General features: G+C 50.8%; 1 protein-coding gene across 2 annotated transcripts; it reads right to left on the reverse strand.

Moving 5' to 3' along the window:
- On the reverse strand, nt 1-27,830 carry MFN2 (mitofusin 2). Of its 2 annotated transcripts, XM_016205655.2 has the most exons (19): nt 27,725-27,830; nt 26,093-26,227; nt 20,973-21,151; nt 16,990-17,125; nt 13,406-13,568; nt 12,608-12,732; nt 11,645-11,753; nt 11,452-11,559; nt 10,069-10,222; nt 9,767-9,834; nt 9,491-9,612; nt 9,177-9,303; nt 8,451-8,555; nt 8,115-8,217; nt 7,483-7,703; nt 6,214-6,369; nt 4,251-4,447; nt 3,284-3,418; nt 1-2,049 (listed from the first exon to the last, which is right to left on the reverse strand). In XM_016205655.2, the coding sequence occupies exons 3-19, from the start codon at nt 21,145-21,147 to the stop codon at nt 1,980-1,982; spliced, it is 2,274 nt and encodes a 757-aa protein (XP_016061141.1). In that variant the 5' UTR covers nt 21,148-21,151; nt 26,093-26,227; nt 27,725-27,830; the 3' UTR covers nt 1-1,979. The 2 variants fall into 2 exon arrangements, with proteins under 2 accessions (XP_016061141.1, XP_016061142.1); XM_016205656.2 differs by lacking the exons at nt 26,093-26,227; nt 27,725-27,830 and adding an exon at nt 25,588-25,956.

Consider the following 27,830-nt stretch of genomic DNA (forward strand, 5'->3'; position numbering starts at 1 on the left):
AAGGGTTCCCAACTAGTTTTATTTTAGTTTCCAATATTATCAGCAATGATACAGGAGTAATTCAGGCAAATATATCCCCTTAAATACGTCAGAGAAAAACTCACTGTCAAGCATGTCTCGCACTCCAGCAAATGAACATAAAAACAGAAAAGTCAGCAGCATTAAATTAAAGTGGTTTTGCCACACTTCCTTCAGAAAGTCTCTAGGTGGTATTTCATTTTACTTATTGTATAAGCTCAAAATTCATTCATTGCCCAGGGGTACATTCAAAAAAATTCATGTTTAGTTATATAATTTCCCCCCCAAAAAAGCACAAAATTCATTGGAATTGTGTGACATTGATTCCTCCTGACACACTGTGAGGTGCCCACCATCCAGGCCTGCAGGACACACAGCGAGCCTTCCTCCTGCAGGCTGACCTTGGCAAAGCCCATCATTCTGTTCCAAGCAGGGCAGACTGCGGGTATGAAGGACCGGTGGGACCTGGAGAGGACCCCACTGTATGACCACCCATCAGTGCACAGAGGTCACCACTCACATCCCCACGCCAGAGAGTGGGTGGACTCAAAGGAGCAGGACAAACCCCAGCTCTCTGCCTGAGCCCTGCCTCTTGCTGGAAGAGAGGCTGCTCACTTCTAGCATGTTCTCTGACCTGCTCTGCAAAGGCTGTCCCCAAAGGCTACTTGCCCAGTTAACATACTGGAGACAGGAACCTGCCCCCACTTTAACTAGTAACAATTCCTAAACTCCAGTGGAAAATGTAACAGGAGTGGCCATGTGTGTCAGTTGGAGGCTCTGGGATGGGAGGGTGGGGAGTTGGATCTCAGGGTTCCCACACTGTCTTGGCACAGGAGCCTTAGTCTAGAGGAAGGTGGCCAAGGGCAACTTGGGCCAAGCTGGCGGTAGGGACCTGTCTCTTAAGGGGCATAACAGGGATGCAATCAGGCTAGTGAGGTGGGCTCCCAGACCCCATGAGCCCCTCAGTGAGGCCAAATGGAGGGCCCTGCTTTGCGCCAACTCCACCTTCTCCAGCCATCCCCTCAGCCTCCTGCCAAGGTCCCCTTCCTGCTACCATCTTGCCTTCTACAACATCCTTTGACAACCTGGACCAAACCATCTTTCACTAATAATAAAACCAAGCTACACAGACCAATGACCAAAACTAGAACAAGGGACACAAAGAAGAGCAGGGAGGCATGCCCCTCCTTGTCATGGTAACAAGCCGCCCCCTCCAACGGCACAGGCATCAGGAGGGGACACAGCCCTCCACACACAAGCTACCCTAAGCTATTCTCACCACTGCGGTCGCTTCTGCAGCATCTTTCCTCCCCCTCATGGCACAGGGCCCGCCTCACCTAAAATCCAAGGCGTCTGTACTGAGTGCCACCACCAACACGTGTCTGAGGGGGACAGCACACAGGACAAAGCATGAAAGCTGAAGGACCAAAGTGACACAAGCCACAGTCCTTCTGGGACAGAACCACTACAATGCAATCTGGGGAGAAAATCCAACCATCCCCTGGGGTGGCCCTTTTCTGCAGTTGTGCTGGGTGCAAGGAGCACAGGTGGGCACAGTCAGCATTCATTTTGGCAGAAGAGGGGCATGTGCCTGACACCCTGGGAGGCTCCACGCAGATGTGCCGTGATGCTGGGAGCCCAGGACCTTACCAAGCACGCCAGTGATGCTCAATCATGTGAACCTGACAAAGCAGAGAAGTCTCGACTTAACTCCTCAGCGCTACACTATCCACAGTCATCGTTTAAAAAGTCTCCTGTAGGGGTGTGAGCCAGACAATCTCCCTGCAGCAGCAGGCGAAGGAGGGGGAAAAGCAACTAGTGTTTAAGGGCTCAAAACGGTGAGACACCGGTGCTTCCATTCTCACGGCAGGGGCGGCCAGACAGGAGCAGCGTGAGGCCCCGGAGGCGCCCCATGAGGCTGGCAGCACTGCCTTCACGCAGGCTCCAGCTCCGGCTGCCCACTATCTGCGGGGCTGCAGGTACTGGTGCATGAACATGTTGAGCTCACTGTCCATCCAGCCACCTTTATTCCTGCAGAGAAATAGTGGTTTTGCAGCGGTCAGAACTGATAATAGGTAATATTAGCATCACATGCCAAGCCCTGTTCTTGGCATAACTCCCTCCAAAAACCCACTTCTTACACACAGAGAAATGAGGTCTGGAGAGCTGAAGGAATTTCCTGCAGGCCTTCTGGCCCACAAGCTGTGTCTGCTTCACCCTGGGACCCCAGGTCAGTCCCTGAACTGGTGGGAACTCCATTTTCCTGCCTGTCCTGTTTCAGGTTCACCCTGTCCCAGTGGCTGACAAGTAGGAAACAATCCCACAGGCACCCTGAGAGCTCCCAGGGGCTGAAAGTGTCCCTGAAAAATGGCTGCCCGGGGTGGTGGGTGGGGAGGGCACATGGGCACAGTCAGGGAGGGGAAATCCATGTCCCTGGGGCTAGAGCCTGTGCTTGATGATGCAGCTCCTGGGTGCTGCCGTCAAGGGCGGGGGCAGGAAGCAAAGGTCCCCATGAGCTGATGCTATCTTGGCTGGGCGGCCCAGGGCTTCTGCAGAACTCTCAGTTAGCTCAGGGGCTGTGTCATGAAATCAGAGTCCATGTTATAGATGGAAACAATGAGACACAGGAAAGCTATGATTTGCCCCAACATGAGTGCCTGGACCAGAACCCAAAACCCGACTCCTCAGATCAATACTCTCCCCAGCAAACCCAGTTTGCCCCCTTTCCTGAGCTCAAAGAGAAACCCAGTGTCCCCAGCACACAACGGACAGTAAAGGGCAAATTGGCATGCAGTGTCAGAGGGCACTGAAGCCAAGCACACCTGGACTCTTCTACTCCTGACTGGACCATTTACTGGGAGATTCTGGACAAGTTAGGCCCCACTTTTCCTTTTTATAAAATGGAGATGCTGCTGCACCCTGAGAGGTTGCAGTGAACCTCTGAGGGGTTGAAGGTTGAGTGGAACAGCTCATGTCAAGTGCCTGAGATGCTACCATTAAGAGAAGGTGCCAGTGAGCTGTAACCTCCTGGCCCCATACTGCTTGGTTCCTCTGCTGCTGCCGTGGCCATGGCTGCAAGCACCTGGGGGGCACTGACCACATCCCACTGAGCCTCCAGTGCTGGAACCACACCTAGCACCCAGCAGGTGCTCTGTGAACATAGGAGCCAGCGAAGGACCCACCAGAGATGTGTGTTCCCGCCCAAGACAGACACCTGCGCCGCAAACCAGAACCCACTGCCTCCCACCACCTAGGCCAACCTCACCTGAGCAGTTTTGCTTTGCTCTGGAGTGAATCAAGAACCTCGATTTTCTGGTTCATGGCAGCAATTTCCTGCTCCAGGTTCTCCCGGGTGATATCAACTTGCTGGCACAAATGAGCAAAAGTCCCAGACAGTTCCCTGAGAAGGAGAGTGTCAGGGTCAACTGGGCGACATGGCTATTTTGCAGAACACCGTTGGTGGCTAAATCCAACTCATCCAGAGTAGGGCAACCGCCAGGCCCACCTGCACCCGCTGGTGGCTCTGCCCAGCACCAGTCCTGGTTCGGCAGAATGCTCCCTACCCCATGCTGAAGTGATGCACATCACAACCAGCACACACACTCAATATCATCAGTGTGAGAACCAGGAGCACAGGGCAGCAAACCCTGGCTTGGGCACAAGAGACTAGGAATCAGATCATGGCTCTGCTGCTAGTCAGCCAGGTGACCAGGGACAAGTGACTACTCTTCAAGCCTCCCATTTCTTCATTTTGAAAAAGAAAATGCCAAGAAAAACAATCTTGTTTTTCTATCTTGTTTTTAAAGAAAGTCTCTCTCTACAGGGCTGGAGGAGCAAATGCCTAGCAAAAGACCCGCCACCCAGATCAAGGGATCCACTCCCACCTGACAGAGCTGTGCCATGAAGAAAGGCTGTGCCTTAGAATGTCAAAGCTGCGTCCACAACACAAGCCCCTCAAGGCAACCTTTAAAAACTCCTACAAGTACCATCCCTCATCTTCCCATGTCCTCCTTCCTTGGGGAACCAGACTCCTACTTGGTCCCAACCCAGGACACAGGCGTCCCTGGAGAGATGCTTCTCCGACCCCTGGCTTCAAGTTAGCACTGCACAGGTGAAGGTGAGGGTCAGATGATGCTCAGGACCCAACGGTTTCCAGGCCAAGATTGGAAGGGAACCAAGGGAAATCCTGAGACACTGGAGCGGGCACTGGCTCAGGGCTGCGGGCCACTCACTGCTGGACCTGGTGGCTGCAGTTGGAGCCGGTGTAGCTGATGATGAGCTGCAGCTTCTCACTGGCATACTCCACAAACTGGCGCTTGAAGGCCCTCTCCTTGGCCTTAGTGGTCCAGGTCAGACGCTCATAGACGTAGAGGAGGCCATAGAGCCCAAAGGACAGGGCGATGAGCCGCCAGCCTACCGCCTTCCACACCTGCAGAGGCACAGCGGTCAGCCGAGGTGGCCTCCCTGCCACCCTGCCGCCCATCCTCTCGGCCTGCCCTTGTCAGGACTTTCCCAAGAGCCCCAGTCAAGGAGCCTTTGTGCTTCAACCCAGAACACGTCTTTCAATGTCTCCTTTAATCCCGCTGAGGCCAAAAAGAGCAGAGACCAGCTAGTTTAAAATGCGGGAAACTTAGTGTTTGTACAAAATAGGGGGTAAGGGTATTAGGGCCAGAAGCCCAGATCCAGGCACACAGAATTTTTTTCCTTTTGCTAATCCTCACCTGAGGACATGCTTAGAGAGAGGAAGGAAAAGAGACACTGAAAAACATCGACTGGTTGCCTTCTCTTTGTGCCCCAACCAGGGACTGAACCTGAAACCTCAGTATGTGCCCTGACCAGGAATCGAACCAGCAACCTTTGATGCAGAGGATGAGCTCAACCAACTGGGCCACCCGGCCAGCATACAGAGTAATGACACTGACCAGTCAGATTCCACACGTCACTCCTCAGCAGGTGGCTTCTTTTGGTCCTGTTTGTAACACTCTGCTTCAAGGCAGTGTGACTATATTCAGAGAACGCTGGACTTGCAGCCAGGAATCGAGGCTCTAGTGCGGCTGCATCCTGGCTGAGGCAAGCTTCTGCACACCTGCTTCCTCACAAAACTGGCATAATGGTCTTCACCCAATTCACAGGGTTGTTGAGGTAAAACGAGATATTGTAAAAAGGTTCCATAACCATCAAGTGTCAGCGTCTCAGCAAATGACCCTCTGCCCAGGTCGCCTCTGTGAAAGAGGAACGCGAGCACCTGTCTTCTGCAGAGCGGGAGGGAGAGGGGCCAGTATTACAAGCTGAGAATGCAGCTTTGTTACAGTTACATTTTGCCACCACTTCTACAAATCCAATGTCCATGAGAGAGAGAACTTGCCCACGTCATCAAAAAATTTCAAGGTAGCCCTAGCAGGGTAGCTCAGTTGGCTGGAGCTTCGTGCGGATACACCAAGGTTGTGGGTTAGATCCCCAATCAGGGCACATGCAAGAATCAGCCAATGAATGCATAATTAAGTGGAAAAACAAATCGATGTTTCTCTCTCTCTCTAAAAATCAACAAGTTTAAAAAAAAGAAAATTCAAGGTATAAGTTATCTTGGCTGCAGTGCCTCTTGGATCAAGAAGTAGAGGATACCTGTTATCAAGAAGGCAGCCTGCAATTTCAGGCCTCAGGGTAGAAAGGAAAGGGCCATAAAACCAGTAGATGGAGAGACAAGGGTTCATGGTTGGGCCTGGTCTCTTTTGTCTTAAACTCTTTCAAGTTTTGCTCTTGATTTTCTTGCCTAAAAATGAGAAACTCCTGGTCACGCCCATCTCTCTAGAACCCAGGCCTGTCAATTTCTTGGGTCACTTCCCTACCTACCAGGTAGTACAGACCCTACAGGATAAAGGGTATGGCAGAGTCAGACGGGGCCAGAGTTCAAAACCTGGCTGTGTATCTTTGGCAAGGCAATTACAGACTTTCCTCATCTGTCAATGGGAATGGAGCTACCTCAATGTCAGCTGAGTGGGACGAATAAGTCAGTAAGTGTATGTCCAAGGGCTGAGGCTGCAGAGCTCTGCACAGATCAGTGAAGAGAACAGATCAGTCAGCCACTGATGGAGGTGAAAAGGCTGTGCCCACACAGAGACCACCAGAACTATGCCTCTGCCTCCAGGCGCCTGTCCTCCCACTTCCCACCCTTCCCAAGCAGGGCTTGTCACTGACCACTCCTCCAACAACCAGAATGCCCATGGAGGTCCTGGACGTCAGGGAGGCCAGGCCAGTGACCATGGAAACCATGAGTTCTTCTTGGGTGAGGGAGCCCTGTGGCAGAGGGGGCATGCTGGGGTTGGCTGGCGTCAGAGGGACGGGACGCTGAACCTGAAGGGAGAAACAAGGAGAGGAGTAAGAAAAACAGGGCTCATTCAACGGAACCCTCAATGACCCTTGAGGTTAGGGGTCCTGAAACAAGGACAGAGGTGGCTTTTCAATTTCCAAAAGGCCAAAAGGAGGGAAAAGAGCTTCACAAATTGTAAAGAGGAATTAAGCTTCATAAAAGACCTGCTAGTCCAAAGGTGAGCACTGTGGGATACCCCAAAATGTGAGCAGTGGCCATCCTAAAATGCTTCAGCACCCAGTGTGGGATGTGTACCAAGAGCAATATGTGCAATAACTGCAGTGGTATACAGAGAGGTGGTGTAAAATCTAAATTTTAAAATGGAATATGGAGACCTGGCCGGGGGCTCAGTTGGTTGGAGCATCTTCCTGCGCACCAAAAGGGTGAGGGATGATTCCCGGTCAGGGAATGTACAGAAGGCAGCCGATGCTCCTCTCACGTCAATGTTTCTCTCTCTCTAAAATCAATAAACATATCCTTGGACAGGGATTAAAAACATTTTTTTAAATGGCACATGAAGACATTTTATGTCAATTAGATTTAAGTTATGTATTATAATGGTTACTTAAAAGTACTTACTTTAATATAAAAGTACTAATAGTTACTTTAATCCGCATTAGAAAAAAACACAGTTAGTGCCCTGGCTGGTCTGGCTTGGCGGTTAGAGTGTTGGCTGGTGACTGAAGGGTCCCAGGCTCAATTCCAGTGAAGGGCACGTGCCTCGGTTGCAGGCTCGATCCCTGGCCCTAGATGGAACGCATGCAGGAGGCAACCAGTCTGTGTGTCTCTCTCACATCCATGTTTCTCTCTCTCTGCCCCTACAACTCTCTCTGAAAAGCAATGGGGAAAATATCCTTAGGTGAGGAGAAAAAGAAAAAGAGAGAGAGAGAGAGAGAGAAAGACAGCTAGCTAGTACTTAAAATTTCACAAATATTAGTGCTTAGGATAGGCCAGCGTGACTTGTGGGAACACTTTGACCCTTGACCCCGTGGTGTAATGGTGGCAGGGTGCCCCAGCTGCTGACCTCAGGGAACCCCTTCCAGAATGGCTCATGTGCCTGGAGATGGGGTGCAGACCAGGGAAGAGACTGTGCTTGCCTGGTCATTGTAGCCCATCAAGGCCCGGCGGCTATTCTTGGGGCCCAGGAACCTATTCACCAGCATGGTCCACCCAAGAGAAAAATGGAACTCGATGTCCTCCTGAAAGTCAGCACACAGCTTATCACAGTTCAGGTCATAGCTGAGAGAGAAGCACTGCCGAGGAACCAGCATGTCCATCTGGCTCCGCACAGACGCAGGAAGGAGGGGTTTCAAGCCATCTGTCAGGAAGACAATGGGGAGAGAGCACCTCAGCTCGGCCGTGGCCACCAGGGCCAAGCCTCAGATCGGGAGCCAGCCAGCTGCGTCCAAGGATGCTGACAGTTCTGCCCAGAAACCAGGCCTATGGGACCGGGAGTGCCACACTTGGAGGGGGCAGGCCAGCTCTCCCAGGGATGCAAACCTGGGCTCTGTCCCTGCTAACATTCATGCCTCACGTGGACTAAGGAGCAGGCCAAACTCTCAGCCGTGAAAGTCCTATGTGGTAACACAAGACAGCTCGGCTCCGGAGTCTACGTGTGCAATGAACTCATGTCATCACCCAGAACCTGACGGTATCGCACTGACTCATCATGAAAGGTGAGAGATAAGGAAAGGTCATTATCTCTGTGGCCTGGCCCCTGGACACTGACCTATCATCTCCTGCTGCATGGTCTGCAGGGAGCCGGTGATGGCTGTGGAGCAGCGGTCCGACATATTTCGGCCCAGTCCTTCCTCTATATGGCGGTGCAGTTCCTGCAACCAGAAGAGAGGTTGAGAGAAGCAGCAGCCCCAGTCAGGACTTCCTTCTGGGAAGCCAAGGAACAGGAGATCGGAGGCTGGTCGGCCCACACCCACCAGGTGACATGGCCGAGGGGCCCGGACAGACCAGCAGGGACTGAATCGCTGTCTGCTTGGAGATTCCACCCAGTAGCTAAAAGGATTTGGTGGGGAGGTCTTATCGAGCGCACTGCGGCTTAATGACTCACGTTCTTATAAACCTTGAGGACGACTGGAGAAGGGTGGAAATCCATCTGGTACTCGTCCACCAGCACAGAGAGGCGCCTGATCTCCTCCGCCATCGCCGTTGACACCTACAGGAGGCAGCATGAAGGTTTCAGGGAGGAACATGGCTGGAATCTGTAGCACCGGGAGCGCGTCTGACAGATTCTAATACACTGTCTATCCTTCCCGAGGCCAGTGGCTTCCGCAGCTCGCCCATGGAATTAAAGTGCTTGAGGTAGAAGGGACATGAAAGACTGGCTGAGCAAATGCTCATTTAGGTCTGAAGGAGACTTGCCCAGGGTCACACAAGAGCGATGAGCCCAGAGGCTCCACATGTTTGTTGTTACTCCTAACCCAAGGATGCTTCTTCCACTGCTTTTCAGAGTGGAAGGGGGGGGACACAGAGAAAGGCATCAGTGTGAGAGAGACATGTCGACTGGCTGCCTCCCACATGAGGCCCGGGCTGGAACCTGCAGCTGAGGTAGGTGCTCTTGGCCAGAATCGAACCCGGGACCCTTCAATCCACGCTGACGCTCTAACCATGAGCCAAACCGGCCAGGGCGAGGCTCTGCGTTCTTGAATCAGGGCCACGGGTTCTTCTGGAAGGCTGAGGCACCCCCAAAGTGAGGAGGGCGGCCTTTTCTCTGCTCCAGCACCCTGGACTCTACTCTGAGTCTGAAGAGCCCGAGCGCACCTCCTCCATTTCTCACCTGCCTTTCGACTTCCTCCGTTATCTGCTTAATTCGCAGTTTGTAGTCTTGCGCCAAGAGCTCCAACTGTTTGTCAATAAATGTCAGCCGCTCCTGCCGCTCCTCACGCATTTCCAGGCAGTAAACCCTGAGAGGGAGTGCGCTGGTTACAAGACCTAGGTCCCCACTCGATGAAGCAGAGGAGCAAGAGGGGCTGCAGGAAAGCCTGTGTGGGCCCCAGCTATGGTCCTGGCCGCAGCGAGGCCAGGGGGGCCCGGCAGTTTCATCAGCATTGTTCCCCTCACCCCATACTGTCCGAGGTCCCCAGTTTTTACCGCTGTTCCTGAGCTGCGATGTGCAGAGAGTCCATGATGAGGCGAACTGCCTCTGCAATCTGCTTGGCCCGGACTGTGTGCTGCTCAAATTTGGTCTTCACCGCAGACTGGGAGATGCACTCCTAGAACAGACAAGAGGTGCTGAGGGAGGCCAGCAGGGGCCACCAGCCAAGGGCCACCAGCCAAGGGCCAGGCTCTGGTTTTCACTGCCAGGGACACGGCAGGTGACAGCTGGGGAAGCCCAGAAGTGCCTGACACCAGAATTAAAGGACTCACCTCAAACCTCCTCTCAAAATTCTGAAACTCGAGCATCCGCACTTGAAAGCCTTCTGCAAGAGCGCCCCCTAGGAGAATTGCAAACCATTAGTCTGGAAATAACTTGACAGAAGAAAATGGTGAAAACCCACAAAGCCAAGGTGATGGGGTACTTGGGTAAACACTGGCTGGGGAGCAAAGAGCTGCTCACTCAAGGCTCTCCGCACCAGATCCTTCTCAGAACTATTTTCTACCGGCTGACTCAGCACGAGACCAAACGTCTCAAACATTAGGGAAAAGGAGGAAGTCTGTCCCATCGTCACCTCCTTCAGGCATGCCCTGGGCCTTCTGGATCCTGGCGTTCAGAGCCTCCTTGGCAGAAACAAAGAAGATGCGGTCTCCAGCCTGGCCTCGGTCCACCACGCCCAGCTCATCCACCAGGAAGCTGGTACAGCGCTCCATGTGCTGCCGCCGCACCTGGAGCCCAAGCAGATGGCTGTATGTGACTGGGGCGGGCAGGCGGGCCCCTCCTGATGGGAGCCCACAGCCACTAACTGCTTCTTTTCTAAAAAAATAGGTAGTATATTCCTATAGTTCAGTATTCAGAAGGTACCCACAGCGAACCATCTCCCACCGTTTCTAATCTCTAGCCAGCACCAAGCTCCTCAGAACCAAAATGGTCATGGAAGTTTCCTAAGGTATGGCCTGCCAAAGATACTTTACACATATATAAGCAGAAACGCTAACACATGCCCCAAACTGCCCCTTGTAAGGGTCTGCACAGTGTCTCACTTTTGTTCCCCAAAATGAAAGGAACTGAGAGCTGAGAAACCTACACCTGGGCTCTGTGCTGACAAGCCGAGTCCTCTGGGGCCTTGTTTATGAAATGAGTTGGGGCCACCATACAATCCCGCTTAGCTCCGAAGTCTAGGGCTCTACTAGAACCTACACACGTTAACAGCCTCTTGTGGCCACCTGCCACGTGCCAGGAGCCTTTCTCAACGTTGAGATGTCATCCTCACTGTATCTCTATTACATCCATCTCACAAGCGAGGCATTTACCAAAGTCACAGTGCCCACTGTCACTTTATCACCCTTATCACCAATCTGGGACCCTTTCCTTTCATTTCACACATGAGCCAATTATTTTTCACTCCTCTTCCAGCTTCCTTCTTGGGTGTCTTCCTGCAGCTAAGCCTGGTCTATGGTGAGTAATCCCTTATGGACCAAAGTGAGCACAGGCCCAGGCAAGGGGGCAGCTAATGTGGCGGGGATGCTTTCCAGCCCTGGATGAAAACCTTCTGAAGAGTGGAAGGATCTGGGAAAGTGAATGAGAGGTGAAGAGAGTGTTTTTAAAGCTGGCAGAAGACCCCCACAGTGACCTAAAGGGAACACCTGGGAAATCTTTGGTGATGAAATTCCTTCAGGGAAGTCATGGACCTGATGCAGGCTGGGAATGCACAAAGGGGCCCTGGGTACACACATGGGGTGGCAGTCCCCAAAATGCTGAATAAAGAGGCACCAACCACCCTGCCCACTGTGGCTCAGCTGGGTGTTGTCCCATGCACAAAAAGGTTGCCGGTTAGATTCCCGGTCATGGCACGTGCCTGGGCTGCGGGCTCAATCCCCAGTAGGGGGCCTGCAGGAGGCAGCCCATCGATGTTTCGCTCTCACATTGGAAAAAATAAAAAATAAGAGGCACCAACCTCCTCCATGTACTCGGGCTCTGAGGCAGATGCATCCCAGCGGTTGTTCAGGATGAAGATGTTGGGGCGGGACAGGCGCTCGCTCACCTTGTGGAAGAACTGTTTTTCCTGGATAAGAGGGAAAGACCTCAGTAGAGTAGGGGCCAAGCCAGCCAAGGCCCCGGGAGCATGGGAAAGGCAGAGGAGGGGTTACCGTCTGCATCAGAGTGGACTCTGAGTTGGCCACCAGCACAAACACATCAGCGTCCAGGCAAAACTTGTCAATCCAGCTGTCCAGCTCTGTGGTGACATCGATGCCAGGGCTAGAGGTGACAGGGGTAAACCAACATCAGGCTCACAGACCACAGGCCCTGTTCTTCCTGCTTTGACAGACCGGAGGCAGCCAAGCAAAGGAAGGAGACGGCTAGAGAGTGCAGAAAAATGGGGCCTGTCATCCCTCACTGGAGGGATTTTTACTTTTCCTTTCATAACATTCCAGATTGTCCAAAAATGTGTTTTCTACCACATGCATCTACCGCTTTTACAAAAACATAATGATTTATAACTTCACTTCGGAGATAAACAATTAAGGTGAAGTGTTGCCCTGGCTGGGTAGCTCAGTTGGTTAACGCATCCCGCTATGCCAAGGTGGCGGGTTCAATCGCTAGTCAGGGCACATACAAGAATCAACCAATGAATGCATCAATAAGCGGAACAACAAATCCATGTTTCTCTCTCTCTCTAAAATAATTTTTAAAAAAGGTGAAGTGTCATATTTATGTGCGTCCAATAAGCACTATAGTACCATATTTCTTGGTATAGTTGCAACCTGTCCACAAAGCAGGAGAAAAGGAAAGTGCTCCTTCAGCAGAAATAAAGTATAGCACGGACCTCACCCCCATACACCTATTAACACTGGTTTGAGGTTCTGGCCACCCCTCCTATCCCTCCTCACAGGCCATCACTGGGACATCTTCAGGGCACTGATGCCAATGGGTACAGTAACCAGACCCTGGAGGAAATCCAAGAGGCGGGGGACTTGGTGGAGCCAGTTAGAAAGGAAGTAATACATAAGCAGAGCAACAACAGGGCCCAGGAGACACTGGCTTGGATGGTCCAGAAATGGGACACCCAGTCCTCTCATTTGAACCTCCTAGGGAGGCACCTTCCCTCTCACCTGTCCATCAGCACAAGGTCATCCTTCAGCAGTGGGCATTTGGAGTTGGGCCACATCACACTCACCATACTGCCGGCATGCAGCTGCTCATCCTGGTGGAGAGCATGTGCCAGCTGGTTCACAGTCTGATGGGGAGAAGGGAAGGGACGTTCAGAGCTGACGACCAGCCACCAGCCAATTTCCTATGCTGCCTGGCACAGCACAGTGGCCTGAGACTTCTGCCCAATTTGCTACCCCTTTCCTTTCACTCACACATCAAAAGTTAAGAGCTGGGCATTCCCATAAGGACCAACTATATTTCACTCCTCTTTCAAGCTTCTTTCTCAGACACTGTCCTAAAGCTGATGGTGTTTGATATTAAGTGTTTAAGAACCAAAATGAGCATCTGGCCCCAAACAAGAATGCAACTGGCTCTCAGAAAAATTAAAATGTACAAGCCCCTGGCTGGTATGTCAGAACCACAGAGCAAATGCAGAAATTGTTCTCTGGCAACATCCCCTCTTCAGGTCAAGAGAAAAGTCAGATGGCGGGCTGGGCAATATGCAGGGACTGCAGACTTCTGATTCCTAGTGCTCCAGGTGTCAGACCCTCCCTGAAACAGCTCTCCTTCTAAACAGCTAGGGAACAGGGCTCCCCACCAGGGCACCACCGAGGCACCGCCCTCTCCTCAGAGGTGCTGTCAGTCCTGTCTTGTAGTTGGTCTAAGCCCAGACTCCCCCGCCAGGATGCCTGGGGCTGACAGGTGGGCCAGCACATGAGACCCTGCGGTCCTCCCCAGTCCCTGCCCAGCACCCTCACCTTGATGCTCCTCTTCTCCTCTGAGCCCTCCGTGAGGAGGAAGGCCTCGTGGCCATCTGTGCCCTCCACCCGCAGGAAGCAATTGGTGGTGTGGCCAATCCCAGAAGGCAGAACTTTGTCCCAGAGCATGGCGTTGATCACAGTGCTCTTCCCATTGCTCGTCCTGTGGGAAGGAGACACTGGCTGTCAGTGAGGCCACCAACAGCTTCATGTCGGGCTTCCACAATGAAGTTCCCAGCCTGCAAGTCCAAAACCTTGTTTTCTGCAGTGGAGCAGTGCGGACAGGCAGAGTGGGCGCTCTGCACTTGTGAAAATGGACAAATATCTCTGGCCTATGCCTGTGAGGTGCTCCTGGCTCATCACTACAAACCACATGCAAGGTACTCACACTGTGCGAAGCCAGCACAATGACAGTGTCCTTAAACAGGCCTACCACCGACGGCAAGCCTCTCAGCATCACTTACAGAGAGCACCTGAAGGAGACCCACTCCTTCTATTTGAAACCACTGACACCTCAGTCTAAGTGACCTCAGCCGAGTGACCCCAACGTCCCTGCTCTTCTCCCACTGTGCTCCACCTCACACATGAAGGCCCACTACGTCCATCCCAACTGATACTGCTGGCTACAGGAGAGATGCTGTAGCATTCCTGCCTTCCATGCCCCTTTCCTAGATTCTGGTGCTTCAAAACAGCTCCGCAGACTCGTCTGATCTGACAGCTAGCTCATGGAGATGAGGCAACCAATCGATGTTCCTCTCTCCCTCCCTTCCTCTTGCTCTCTAAAAATATCAAGTGAGGATTAAGAAGAAAAAAAAACTACAACTCAACATCAAATACCCAACTTAAAAATGAGCAGCCCTAGCTGGTTTGGCTCAGTGGACAGAGCGTCAACCTGAGCATTGAAGGGTCCCAGCTTTGATTCTGGCCAGGGACATGTACCTCAACCTCAGTTTCAGGCTTGATTCCCGGCCCCGGTCCAGGAGCGTGCAGTAGGCAACCAATTGATGTGTCTCTCTCACCTCGATGTTACTCTCTCTCTCTCCGTTCCACTCTTTCTGAAAAAGCCATGGAAAAAAAATATCCTCGGGTAAGGATTAAAAGAAAAAGGCCAAGGGCCCTAGCAGGTGTGGCTGCTGGTTGAGCGTCATCTATGCACCAAAAGGTCGCCAATTCGATTCCCGCCCAGAGCACATGCAGGTTCAGTCCATTGAAGTAGGTGCAGGAGGCAACCAATCAATGTTTCTCTCTCACATTGATGTTTCTCTCTCTCTCTAAAATCAATTTTAAAAAATGTGCAGCCCAGCTGGGTGTGGCTCAGAGGTTGAGATCGTGGTTCGATTTCCGGTCAGGGCACATGCCTGGGCTGCAGGATTGATCCACAGTAGGGGGTGTGCAGGAGGCAGCCAATCAATGACTGTCATCACTGATGTTTCTATCTCTCTCCTTCTCCCTTCCTCTCTCTGAAATCAATAAAGACATATTTTTAAAAAAAAAGTGCAAAGGACTTAAACAAACATTTCTCCAAAGACACAGAGATAACCAACAAGCACATGAAAAGATGTTCAACATCACTAATCATCAGGGAAAAAAGCAAATCAAAACCACAATGAAATACCACCTCACACCAGTCAGGATGGCCAATGTGGCTCAGTGGCTGAGAACTGGACCATGAACCTGGAGGTCACGGTTCAATTCATGGTTCCATTCACGGTTCCATTCCCGGTCAGGGCACATGCTCGGGTTTGGGGCTCGATTCCCAGTCAAGGGTGTGCAGGAGGCAGCCAACCAATGACTCTCTCATCACTGATGTTTCTATCTCTCTCTTTCCCCTTTCCTCTCTTTTCTCTGATATCAATAAAGACATATATAGCCCAGCCGGGTGTGACTCAGCAGTTGAGCATTGACCTAGGATCCAGACGATCAGGGTTCAATTCCCGATCAGGGCACATGCTCAGGTTGTGGGCTCGATCCCCAGTCGGAGGCGTGCAGGAGGCAGCCGATCAATGACTCTCTCATCACTGATGTTTCTATCTCTCTCTCTCCTTCTCTTTCCCTCTCTCTGAAATCAATAAAAATATATTTTAAAAAATAAAATAAAAAAATAAAGACATATATATACACACATGTATATGTGTGTATATATATATTTTTAAAATATCTTTATTGATTTCAGAGAGAGGAAGGGAGAGGGAGAGATAGAAACATTGGTGATGAGAGAATCATCATTTATCGGCTGCCTCCTGCACGCCCCCAACTGGGGATGGAGTCCGCAACCTGGGCATGTGCCCTGACCGGGAATTGAACCCCGATCGCCTGGATCCTAGGTCACTGTTCAACCGCTGAGCCACGCCCGGCCAGGCTAAAAACACATTTTTAAAAAACAACAGAGCCCGGCCGGGCGTGGTTCAGCGGTTGAGCGTCGACCTAGGATCCAGGGTTCGATTCCCGGTCAGGGCACATGCCCGAGTTGCGGACTAGCTGATCAATGACTCTCTCATCATTGATGTTTCTCTCTCTCCCTCTCCTTTCCTCTCTCTGAAGTCAATAAAGATATATTTTTAAAAAAATAAAAATTAAAAAATTAAAAACAACAGAAAACAAGTGTTGAGAGAATGTGGAGAAACTGAAACACTTGTGCACTGCTGGTGGGAATGTAAAATGGTGCAGTTGCTGTGGAAAATATGGTGGTTTCTCAAAAGTTAAAAATAGAATTACCATATGATCCAAGAATTCCACTGCTGAATTGAAAGAATTCCAAAAGAATTGAAAGCAGGATCTTGAACAGGTATGTATCCACCCATGTTCATAGCAACACTACTCACAATAGCCAAAAAGTGGGAGCAACCCAAGTGTCCATCATGGATAAATAGATAAACAAAATGTGGTCCATCCATACACTGGAACATATTATTCCTTAAAAAGGAAGAAAATTCTGCCCGGTCGGGCGTGGCTCAGTGGCTGAGCATTGACCTATGATCCAGGAGATCGGGGTTCGATTCCCGGTAAGGGCACATGCCCAGGTTGCAGGATAGGCAGCCAATCAATGACTCTCTCATCATTGCTGTTTCTCTCTCTCTCTCTCTCCCCCCCTCCTTTCCTCTCTCTGAAATCAATAAAGATATGTTTAAAAAAAAAAAAAAAGGAAGAAAATTCTGACACAGCTACAACATGTATGAACCTGGAGGACATTATGCTAAGGGAAATAAGCCAGTCACAAAAAGATGAATACTGTATGATTCCACTAATATGAGGTTCCCGGACAAATTCACAGAGACAGCAAGTAAACGGTGGTGGAATGGGGAGCTGTTCATCAATGGGCACAGTTTTAATTTTGCAAGAAGCTCTAGAGATGGAGGTGGTGACGGCTGCACGACAAGGTACATGTATTCCACGCTGCTGAACCATACACTTAATAATTACAATGGTACATTTTATGTTATGTGTATTTTACTATGAGTAAAACTTTAAAAATAAGAAGAACACCTTGGGTTACTCAGACTGTGGTCCTGCACAAGGTGTCTCCCTCCCTTCACCCCTCCGTCCCAGCAGAGAAGAAAAATGGTGTGAGGGCTTCAAGGACTCACCGGCCAAAAAAAGCCACTTTCATGTGTCGCCGGGCCAGCACCTCGCTGATGCCTCTCACTTTGGACAAGTAACCTTTGACGTCCAGAACCTGCTCTTCTGTCGTAACAGGGTCCAGTTCTGCATTCCTGTAGGTGTCTGGAGGTGGAGATTGAAAATGAATCAACACCTGGTCTAAGGAGTTCCACTGCCACAATCTGGAAGGGACAGAGCCCACCACTGCGGCTGCCTGCCGGTGCTGGGCTGAAAGTCCAGATTCCCTACTGTGAGGCCACAGTACAGCAGTTATGCACATGGCTCCCAGGAGCAGGACTACCTGGTTCCAGTGCAGGCAAGGAGGTGCTGGGCTCACCACTTCCTAGCTCTGTGACCACAGGCAAATGAACCTTTCTGGGTCTTAGTTTCCTCACCCTTAAAATGGAGAAAACAGTACCTACCTCATGTGACTATTGCAAGAATCAAATGAATTAAAACATAAAAGGTGCTAAAAATGGTGGCTAGTGAATATTCAAATATTAACTGCCATCATTTACTTTTATGTTTATTACTTAAGAAATACTTACAGCCTGGCCGGGCGTGGCTCAGCGGTTGAGCATCGACCTGGGATCCAGGCGATCGCGATTCGATTCCCGGTCAGGACACATGCCCAGGTTGCGGGCTTGATCCCTGGCAGGAAGCATGCAGGAGGCAGCTGAGAATGACTCTCATCATTGATGTTTCTATCTCTCTCTCCCTCTCCTTTCCTCTCTCTGAAATCAATAAAGATATATTTTAAAAAAAGAAATACTTACAAAGTTCTCACTACATGCCAGGCATTGTTCTGATCACTTTTTTTTTTTTTTAAATATATCTTTATTGATTTCAGAGAGAGGAAAGGAGACGGAGAGAGAGAGAGATAGAAACATCAATGATGAGAAAGTCATTATCAGCTGCCTCCTGCATGCTCCCTGCCGGGGATCAAGCCCGCAACCTGGGCATGTGTCCTGACCGGGAATCGAATCGCGATCGCCTGGATCCCAGGTCGATGCTCAACCGCTGAGCCATGCCCGGCTGGGCTGTTCTGATCACTTTTCAAACACAGTGTCATTTACCAATCTCAGAGTTAGTGAATGGCAGAGCCAGGAAAGGGACTGAGCAGCCTGGTTCCGAAGTCCTGGCTCTTAGCCACCCTGTGTACCTTCCCAAGGCCCTTTCTGATTGGGCACTGCCTCTGCCCCTGCTGGGTCTCTTGCCATCCCGCTGCCTCACATTCCACCTCTCCATGTCCCCACACTCACCATGCAGCCTCCTTACTCAGTGCTGTCCCTGACCTACACTCTGAAGAATGAATACACTGCCTTGGGGCCCTCTGGCTCATTCCCACTTAGCTCCAGTTCTAACTCGAACTGCACAGCCCCCAGGAAGCCTTCCCTGACACCCCCAACCCAAGTCATGTCCCCTTTCTGTGCTCCCAAAGCACCCTGTACTTCTCCCATCTCAGCACTTATTTCACCAAAGTACAACTATCTAGCTTACCTGTCTACCACATGAGGGCCAAACTGTCTGATCCCAGCACCCAGTGCTCAGCAGATGCGCGATATTTGCTAAATGAAGGAGCCCAGGGATCACTGCACTGTCTTTTCCCAATGGCAGACAGAGAACAGATTATGACAGATGGAGCGACCGAGCACGATCCTGCCCCACCCCACCTTACGCTGGCAACAGGAAGATGTATCAGCAGGCCAGAGAGTAGACCAGAGTCTGGCTCCTCAGCACACTCACGCTGAGATGGGCTAAATGCTCATGCCCCCATGTGATGTATGTGGTATGACGGCATATGGAGGTGGGGCCTTCGGGAGGTCATGACGGTGAAGCCCTCACGATCGGGCTTAGAGCCCTTATTAAAGAGACCCCTGAGAGCTAGCCAGCCCCTTCTGCCATGTGGTTACATGTAAGATTTCAGAGAAAAGACAGTAGTCTAGAGAGCTGGCCCTCTCCAGACACTGAGTCGGCTGATGCCTTGACCTTGGACTTCCCAGCCTCCAGATTTTTGTGAGAAGTAAATGCTTGTCATTCATAAGCCACTCAGTCTATGGTATTTCTATTACAGCAGCCCAAACAGACTGAGACACCTGTGAACCACTGGGCTGGCAGGCCCCAGGCCTGAGAACACTCCCACAGCATCTGAGCACAACTGGCATTTCAGAGACTGCCCAGTGAGTTACCTAGAACATTTCTCCCTTACATGGGCACATGGGCTCGCCTTTGGCACGTACCTCAGAGGAAGCTGGCTCTAATGCGTATGGCTACATTATAAGAAACAGGCAGTAAGTCAATAAACTCTCAGTCCTAATGCAGTAACTATCCCCTCCCCTAGCCGGGGCAATCCCAAACCCACCTCAGGATCACTCCAGCTCTTTCCTTTTCAGTCTACCAACAGGAGAGGCCTCATATCTTCACAAAAAAGAGAAATCAAGATACCATTCCTAATGCCATCACATAAAAACCTTCATAAGCAAGTGCTTGTCCACAGCGCCATCTGAGTAAGTGACTCAGAGGGTCAGTCTGTGCTCTGGGAAGACAATGGCCTGGTCTGCCCCATCCCTACAAGCCCACTGCCAGGCACAGCAGAGCTACTGCTAAAGCAGCATGGAATGAACTGGAATAATTTTGACAACCAACCTTATAACTTTAAAGTTCAGATTTTTAAACTGAACAAATATGTAGGAATTACTTTCTCCTGCATCAAGCACATGCTGGGGGCAGGGCAGAGACAACAGCCCACTTTTAGTCTCAGTCTGTTCGGGCTGCTATAACAGTACCAGACTGGGGGGCTTACACACAACAGAAATGTACTGCTCGTTTCTGGTGGCTGGAAGTCTCAGATCAGGGTGCCAGCTGGTTGGGTGAGGGCCCTCTTCCAGTTTGCAGACTTCTCCTGTGTCCTTACCTGGTGGCAGGGGTCTGGAGAGCTTTGTGGGGTCCTTTGTAAGAGCACAAACCTCATTCATGAGGGCTCCACTGCCATGACCTAATCACCTCCCAAAGGCCCCCACCTCCTAACACCATTACATGGGCCTTAGGATTCCAACATGTGAATTTGGGGGGACTCAAACATTCAGAACACAGCACTGGACATATTTCCTTTCTTTTAAGTAGCAACCTGACATGTAAACCAGGCAGAAGCCAAGCCACTCTAGTGGAAAACAGTGGAGAGAAGCGTATCCCTGTGACATTTCCACTGAACCTGTAGGGTGCCACAGACTAGAACTTGTAAACCCCTGGTCTCGCCTGAGCCCTGCTTTCATAAATGAGGAGACAAAGGGCAGATAAGGCTCAGCAACCAGGTCTTCACTGACAGCCCAGGACCTGGATCCAGGTGTGCCTTCAAGAGGGAGCCTGAGAAAGTGAGCAGCTGGAGATGGCGCTCAGACTGAGCGGGACCCTGGGAACCAGTCCTTCTCTGCTGATAGAACAGGGACCACAGGTTGGGCTCAAATTAGTAACTAATGGAAACGGTGCTAGTGATGTAAGTTTCCTATTCATAGTCCTACTATCTAAAAATATCAGAGAGAACACCCTGGTCAGAAACAAACAACACCCAGAACCAACCCAGTATTAATGGCAGCCAGAACTGGGCCAAGGAAAACACCTGGACTTTGGAGTCAGAGACGCCTGGGGTAAAGTTCCCGTGCGTCACTTACAGAGTATCGCACACTCTCAAACCTCCATCTGTTTGTGCTTTAGGTGGGGATAAGATTCACCCACCCCTCGTGATTAAATGAAGCAGTACACACAGAATTCTTAAATGACAGTCCCCGTTTTCCTGGTCAATCTCCCTGGAGCCCAGCTCCACGTGATTCCAAGCAGAGCACCGCTGAAGGTGACAACCCATCTGGGTATGAGCTCCCCAAGACCAAGCCTGTTCCCACACACCCCCAAATCCTGCCACCTAAATATCAAAACTGACAGAAGCAGGTCTGGCTCAGCAAGTTGCCCAACTCACCTTCAAGGAAGGTGGCGCTCTCTTGAATGTAGGCCCCTAGCTGCTCAAAAATGCCATTGATCTTCTTCTTGGCAGTGACAAAGTGCTTGAGTGGGGAAGCATTCACCTCAGCCATGTGTCTCTTATCCTTCTTGATTGTGACAACGGAGTTGCATCGAGGGAAGAACAGGGACATCGCGCTGTAAGAGAAGACAGCATGAGCGAACCCAGGAACACCCAGCTTGGGCGTTCTGCCGGGGATAAGGCAGGGTGCAGTGGGGGACTAGGACCAGCCCCAGGGTCCATGGAGAACACAGGCCCTCTAGGACCAGAGCAGGGTGGGGGAAGTACAAGCCACATCTCGAGTAGGCAAGGACGTCTCAGGACGCTAGGGCGACTCTCCCTGTCACACAGTGTGGGCACTCACACCCCGGAGTCAGGCCCCGAGTTCAGGCCTAGCACTAGCCATTCCTTGCCTGTTGAACAGTGACAGGCCCTGCCTTCCCCACCTCAGAGAGACGGGGAGGAATCGAGAGGTGACACACAGAGAAGCCCTTCTCTGGGTCTTAGGCCGGAAAGCGTGGCAGAAATCTCACTTATTTCCTACACATCGCCTACCTGAGAAACAGCGCTGAATAGGGAGAGCAGTGAGAGCAAGTGATGCTCGGGATCAGTGACTCCCACCACCCTCCCCCGGCCACTCACTGTCCGGGTCCCGACAGCCCTAATTACTAACAGATTTTGGGTTTGGGGTGGGCATAAGGAAGGATGCTCCTCAAGGGAGAGGTCTATAATTTACTTAAAACCATTTCTCGGTCTCCCTCATTATCAACACGTGCACAACAGGAAACGTGGGAACTAAAAGGTAAAAAAAACAGTAAGCCCACTGCGCACGAACGAGGGGCTATGTAGTGACTCGGACAAGCTCAGTGGCCGAAAACGGCCTCACAGGATGTGATGAATGCCTAGCTGGGCAGGTCATGGGGGGCAGTCACACCTCAGGCCTCTAATGCCTCAGTGAAAGGTAAATCTCTGCCATAACCTTCTGTTCTGGGGCACCTGGGTTAAACCTGTGAAATGCCAGAGTGATCCCCTTTCTCAGACCCCTCAGAGGCGTCACCACCCTCACAGGAGCACATATCTTGTCCCTATACCATCTCTATTTACTGTACATGTTAAATGTTAACTACTCTGTACCCACCCATGTCAAAGAAGTATGATCTCTCCATTTTACTTTCTATCCAATCAGAGGTTTCCTGGCTTTGCTCTCCCCACCTTAGTGTACCATCAGTGGATGTCACATAATCATCCTTATGTTCCCCCCTTGATTCCAAATGCATAAAAACAGCAGCAAAACAGCCACTGTCCACAGCATTTTCTCAGTCTTGCTTGCGGACATGTCCTTGTATGGCTCTAATAAACTCTTGTAAAAAAATGTTTCTATAGATTTGGAAGTTCTTAGGTGGACACCACCACCCTGTGATAAGCAGTTAACATTTATCAACACAGCCTGTTTCTGTGTAGGTGGCTCTTTTGCTCTCACTCAATCACATACATCTTCCCAGCCTATTTTTTTCAGATAGCAGTAACATGTTAGGGGCCACGAGACCTCACTCCAAAGTCCTAGAGATCTTTGGCTAAAGTAAAGCAGGCAGACAAACCAGAGAAGGTGCCATCCAGATGTGGTTGGGAATCTCTGGTCCCCGAAGTAGACTGCTCCTCAGAGATCCCACTACACAAGAGCTACTCCACCAGCAGAGCCCTCCATCCTGGGGAGTCAAAGGAAAAAGGCCCCTCCAAGGATGACTCAGTGTGCACAGCCGTGTGGGTGTGCCTGGCTCTACCCTCCCCCAAACCCAGCAAATTCCTGTCCACCACTCCCTCTCCAGCAGCCCTAATCACAGCACCATCAGCTCTCTCCCCGACCAAGCATTTGCTCTATCTGGGAGAGGCGTTGCTCATGAGTAAGCATATATGAGAAACTTCCAAAGGGTGCTGAGTAAGTTCATGAGCAAAAAGCATATCTAGAGAAAGTATAGTTAGCATAATAACTGAAAACTGGCTCTTAGGAACTAACCATCCCAAAGACTGGGCAGGAAAACAGACCCACAGGGAAATGGGAACCCACCACATGTTCTGCCTAGAGACACCAATTATTTTGCACTGTTAATGATTCCTGGGGAGATAAAAGTGACTGTATGTCCATCTCTACCTTCCTACTCAGTAAAACGCCACAACTGCGGGAGAGGTTTTCTTAGCATGGAGGCCACATGTTAAGGGCTTAAATAAGAGAGCCAGCAGAGCTCTGAGAAGGGACATTGGGAAGAAAATACCACTAGCTCCTTTAACACAGAAAAGGAGAGAGCACTGAAATCAGGCTGCTGTGCCCAGCAGTTATGACTGTTAGAGAGACAGGAATGGACGCAAGCAAGAGGAAAACCACTGGAGGGAGAAGAAAAGGGATCTGAGGTGGGGCCTGATGTGTTGCAGACAATAGATTCCAGAATGACACAGCTGGGTGCAAGTCGTGCTTGTCTACTTCTGGGATATATAAACTTGAGCAGGCTATTTAACCTCAGAGCCTTGGATTCCTCACGTGTATAACAGGTGTGATACCCACAGACTAAGAAGAGTAGGAATGACATAGTAGGAATGGCATAGAACGAGCTCAAGTTAGCTTCACCATGTTATACGGCAGCAACAACAAACTCCACCAGCAAGATCACAACACCCAGCCTTCAGGAAAGGGCAGATGCAACCCCGCCACATACCCACAGCTCCCCCACCTGCTGCCATGAGGATGAGTAAACAGGTCTGCTCAGCCAAGAAGGTACTAGCTTGCAGGCAGCAAGTTCCCTGAGATCAGCTGGGCTTTTAGAGGCAAGTGCTTTCAAGTTCTGGTCATTGTTTGCAAGTCCAAAGGATATGAAACCAAAGGTGTTAGTGTTCAGTAAGTGCAAGATTCAAAGGCATACATGCTAGTAAAAGTTTAGTGATTGCATGTTAAAAGGTCTATGGGATTCCAGCTTGTCCAGGAGCTGACCTGCTCTCACCATTCCCCAACTTGTCCATGCCCCACATCACACACGTGGAACCTCTCACGTGGAACCTCCAACCCCTCCAAACTCTCATTTCTCTGGCTATGTTAATTCTCAAGCTGAGATTCCATGTTTGTATTGCACTTGCTACTTTCAACCTGGAGTCCTGTTTCCTTTTTACTCATTTGACTCCTACTGTCCTTCTAGACCCAACTCTAGTGTCACCCCCTCCATGAAGCCTTCCCTGATGTCTCCATGGAGGACATACAACCTTACCAGATGTTTTAGTTTTTTACCTCACTCTATCTCCCTGTCTAGTCTGTGAGCTCCTAGAAAGCTAGTGTCTGACACAGAGCAGTGATCTATGTCCATTTCTACTTCCCTCCTCCACAACTGTGAGAAACATGGTTAGAGTGAGTGAATGCCCTTATGGGCAGTACCTTCTTACCCATCCATCCCTGGAACACCCAAATCTACTTTTTTCCTAAAAGCAGCTTTTGACTAAGCATATGTTTCTTAGTACTTGGAGCTCAGTGAGTCACGAGTTGAACAATCCTTTCAGATTCTAGGATTTAATCCTTCCGAAGAGCAAGCTGGACATGCTTAAGTGCACAAACGAACCAAAGTTGCAAAGCATATGCTCACAAGCCAGGATAGGGCCCCCACTATCTTAGGGCTTTGCCTGCTGGCTTTCTACCCTGCCAGAGTGGTGGGAGGCGACTGGGTTCCTGTTCCTCTGGAAAGCCCTGATAGTTAGTCCTCACTTTACCACAGGGCTCACCGCAAGCATGTGGGGTACAGCTGGGCCCAAGTCCAGCTCCAATATCAGCTATACACTGTGCTTACAGATGCTGTGACTGCTGCGAAGTAATTTTGAGGTCATAGTTTCAGACAGGTTATGAAAGCATTTCCCAACAGTGGTCCACAGCACTCTAGTGCACCCAATGTTCCATGTAGAATCAATCTGTACAGCACTATATGCTTCAGATCCCCTCCACTGGAGCACATGAGCACAGCAAAGACTTTGGGAAGCAAGGGCTTTTGTAAAGACTAGTTTAACCATACTTAATGCAGCCTTTCACAAATTTATTTGAAGAAAACTTCTTTTATGTAACAGTTTTTAAAATCCTGAGGATCACACTTTGGGAAAAGCCTCATGAATCCTAGTAGTCTCACACTCCCACCCCAAAGAACTACTAGGGGAACAATATTAAAAGACTGTTGTTGCCCTGACCAGGTGGCTAAGTTTGTTGAAGCATTGTCCCGTACACCAAAAGGTCAAGGGTTCAACTGCCAGTTAGGGAAACCAACTGATGTTTCCCTCTCACATCAATGTTTTTCTCTCTCTCCCCCCTCCCTCCTTCTCTCTCAAATCAATAATAATAAAAGATTGTTACTAATATTAACCTAAGACCAGAATCAAACCCAATTCTAAACTGAAACTATTAGCACTCCAAGGTAATCAAAACTTTGCCTCAACTTAGGCTATTAGTAGAGAAGTATTAGGTGTCTTGGGTGTAGGGAGAGCAGTAGCAAAATTCACTGCAAGATATGTCTGGATCCCAAGCACAGTCCCTGGATCCACACCACCTCCTTACCCAGATTTATGTACAGCAACTCCTAGCAGGGAAAATAAAATGGATCCACGGATCGTCTGCTGGCACAACTGGAACAGAGGAGAAGCTGAGAAATTGAAACAAGAGTATATAGGATAAAGGGGGCAGAGCTGACTCTTAGAAGAGCCATGATAAGGAACCAATCTCCGCCGGGCAGAGAGCGGGAGGGTGGAGTCAGCACAGCAGAAAACAAGGAAGACTAATTCTTCAGAGACTTCAGAGAGCCCAGCTACTTTTTGAACTGTCCAGATGCTATAAAATGTCTTATTTAATTCTCAATTCCATGGTGTGTTCAAACAGGCTCTCTCAGCAAGCAGTGAAATCCTCCACAGAAACAGAAAGGAGAGTTTTCCAAGATAGGTTGGAAAACTCCAGCTCTGCACAAAGATGACCCCATCCAAGAGACTTGCCACTGGATGCCAAACAGGGCACATCCCTTTCCACTCAACCCAGATCCAGAGTAGCAGGTTTCAAAGCCACCACTTACTTTTTGGATGGTGAAAAGACCTTCACAGGGTGGGCATCATGGACGTGGCTGGATCAAAATGATGTAAAGTATTTCAGTTCTCCTCTGTCTCAGATTGAGGTTGGCTACTGATTGTGTTAACTCCAGCAGTTTCAACTTTGGAAAGAAAAAGGGACATGTCAAGAGACAGGAGAAAAAAAAAACAACTGGTGTGCAAAACATGACTAACAGGTATAAAGCTAAACAGACTCATCCCTGAGGGAAGCTTACTCATTGAAGTACTGGGTGACATGTGAAGTGCCCTGAGGAAAAACAGGACTCGAGGGTGTGGGGCCAATCCTGGGTGTGCACAAACATGTATTCAGTCATGTGCTGGTAAGAAGGAGGCGTGCTGGTAGAGGCAAATCCAGAGTGGTGGGGGGGGAGGGGAGGGGAGGGGAGGGGAGGGGAGGGGAGGGGAGGGGAGGGGAGGGGACGGCAGAACCCTGACAAGGACTGGGCTGGAGGCTGTGGAACTGAGAACTAGAGACAGGAGGGTGAGGGTGAGGAAGAGAAGTGGAACTCAGTAAAAGCATGTGTGCCAGATGCTGTAAAATGTCTTATTTAATTCTCCATTCCACGGTGCAAACAGAGGCTTGGAATACTTAAAAGATGTAGAGACCGCTAGATAAGCGGCCAGGCTGAGAACTGAGATACCCCTCCCTCTGACTCTAACGCTCCCTTGTTTTCAAGTATGTGAGAAGGGCAATGACCCGAGCCCTTCCTGGGATGAGGGAATGGGGGAAGACAGAGAAATTGGAGCCCAGCAGGGCGTGGCTCAGCGGTTGAGCGTCCACCCAGGATCCAGGCCATCAGGGTTCGATTCCCCGTCAGGGCACAGGCCCGGGTTGCGGGCTCAGTCCCCAGTCGGGGCCGTGCAGGAGGCAGCCGATCAATGACTCTCATCATTGATGTTCCTGTGTCTGTGTCTGTGTCTCTCTCTCTCTCTCTCTCTCTCTCTCCCCTTTCCTCTCTCTGAAATCAATAAAGATATATTTTAAAAAAGAAAGAAATTAAAGAAATAGGGCAATGAAGGATTACAAGAGAGGGGAATGGGCAGTTTTTGGCTTCATGCACCCAAAGGGCCAACCATTCGGCATTTTCTGGGTGCCTTCGCGCCTTCTTTATGTGCGCTAGGCCGAGAGTTAGGGATGGGTAAAAAAAAGCAGTTCCTGCCCTCAAGGGCCTCACCGTCGGGGTGGAAGTCAAACAAGTAAATAGACAACCACAGGAGCGCGTGAGAAGTGCCCGAGGCAGGGGGGTCAGCGCGGGGCGCCCCGGGGAGGGGCCTGGGCGCTCACCCCGCGCCGAGTCAAAGCCGGCTAATGTAAAGGCGCGAGGAAGAAAAGGAGAAAGGGCACGCGGGCGTGAGAAGTGGCCGAGAAGCCTCAGGGGACCCCACCCCGAGTCCCGCCCCCTCTTCTCAGGGCCGAGGCGGGCCCGGCGGCGAGACCAGGGTGTGGGGACGCCCGCCCGCCCGCCCGGCTCTGGATCCTCAGGGCCCCCAGCTTCCCATCTCAGGGGCCCCAGCATCCCACGCCGGGCCGCTCAGGCCTCGCCGGGCTGCGCTGAGCCGGGCCCGTCCCCACCGCCCCGGCGCGCTCGCCCTCTCACCTTCACCTTCCCGGCCTCACGGCAGCCATCATGCCCCCGACGTCACCAGCTAGCGCCGGCCCGAGGAGAGGCGGGAGGCGCGGGACGGAGGCGGGTGTCCCCAGCC

The sequence above is a fragment of the Miniopterus natalensis genome, chromosome 9 (assembly GCF_054644295.1).
Source record: "Miniopterus natalensis isolate mMinNat1 chromosome 9, mMinNat1.hap1, whole genome shotgun sequence".
Taxonomy (NCBI): Eukaryota; Metazoa; Chordata; class Mammalia; order Chiroptera; family Miniopteridae; genus Miniopterus; species Miniopterus natalensis.

Excerpts from the sequence above, each read along its gene's own strand:
- MFN2 (XM_016205655.2), bottom strand. The coding sequence starts at position 21,147 with ATGTCCCTGTTCTTCCCTCGATGCAACTCCGTTGTCACAATCAAGAAG. Across the intron at positions 13,569-16,989 it reads AAAGTGGCTTTTTTTGGCCG|GACGAGCAATGGGAAGAGCA; the intron begins GTGAGTCCTTGA and ends TCCTTCCCACAG. Across the intron at positions 2,050-3,283 it reads AGCAAAGCAAAACTGCTCAG|GAATAAAGGTGGCTGGATGG; the intron begins GTGAGGTTGGCC and ends ATTTCTCTGCAG.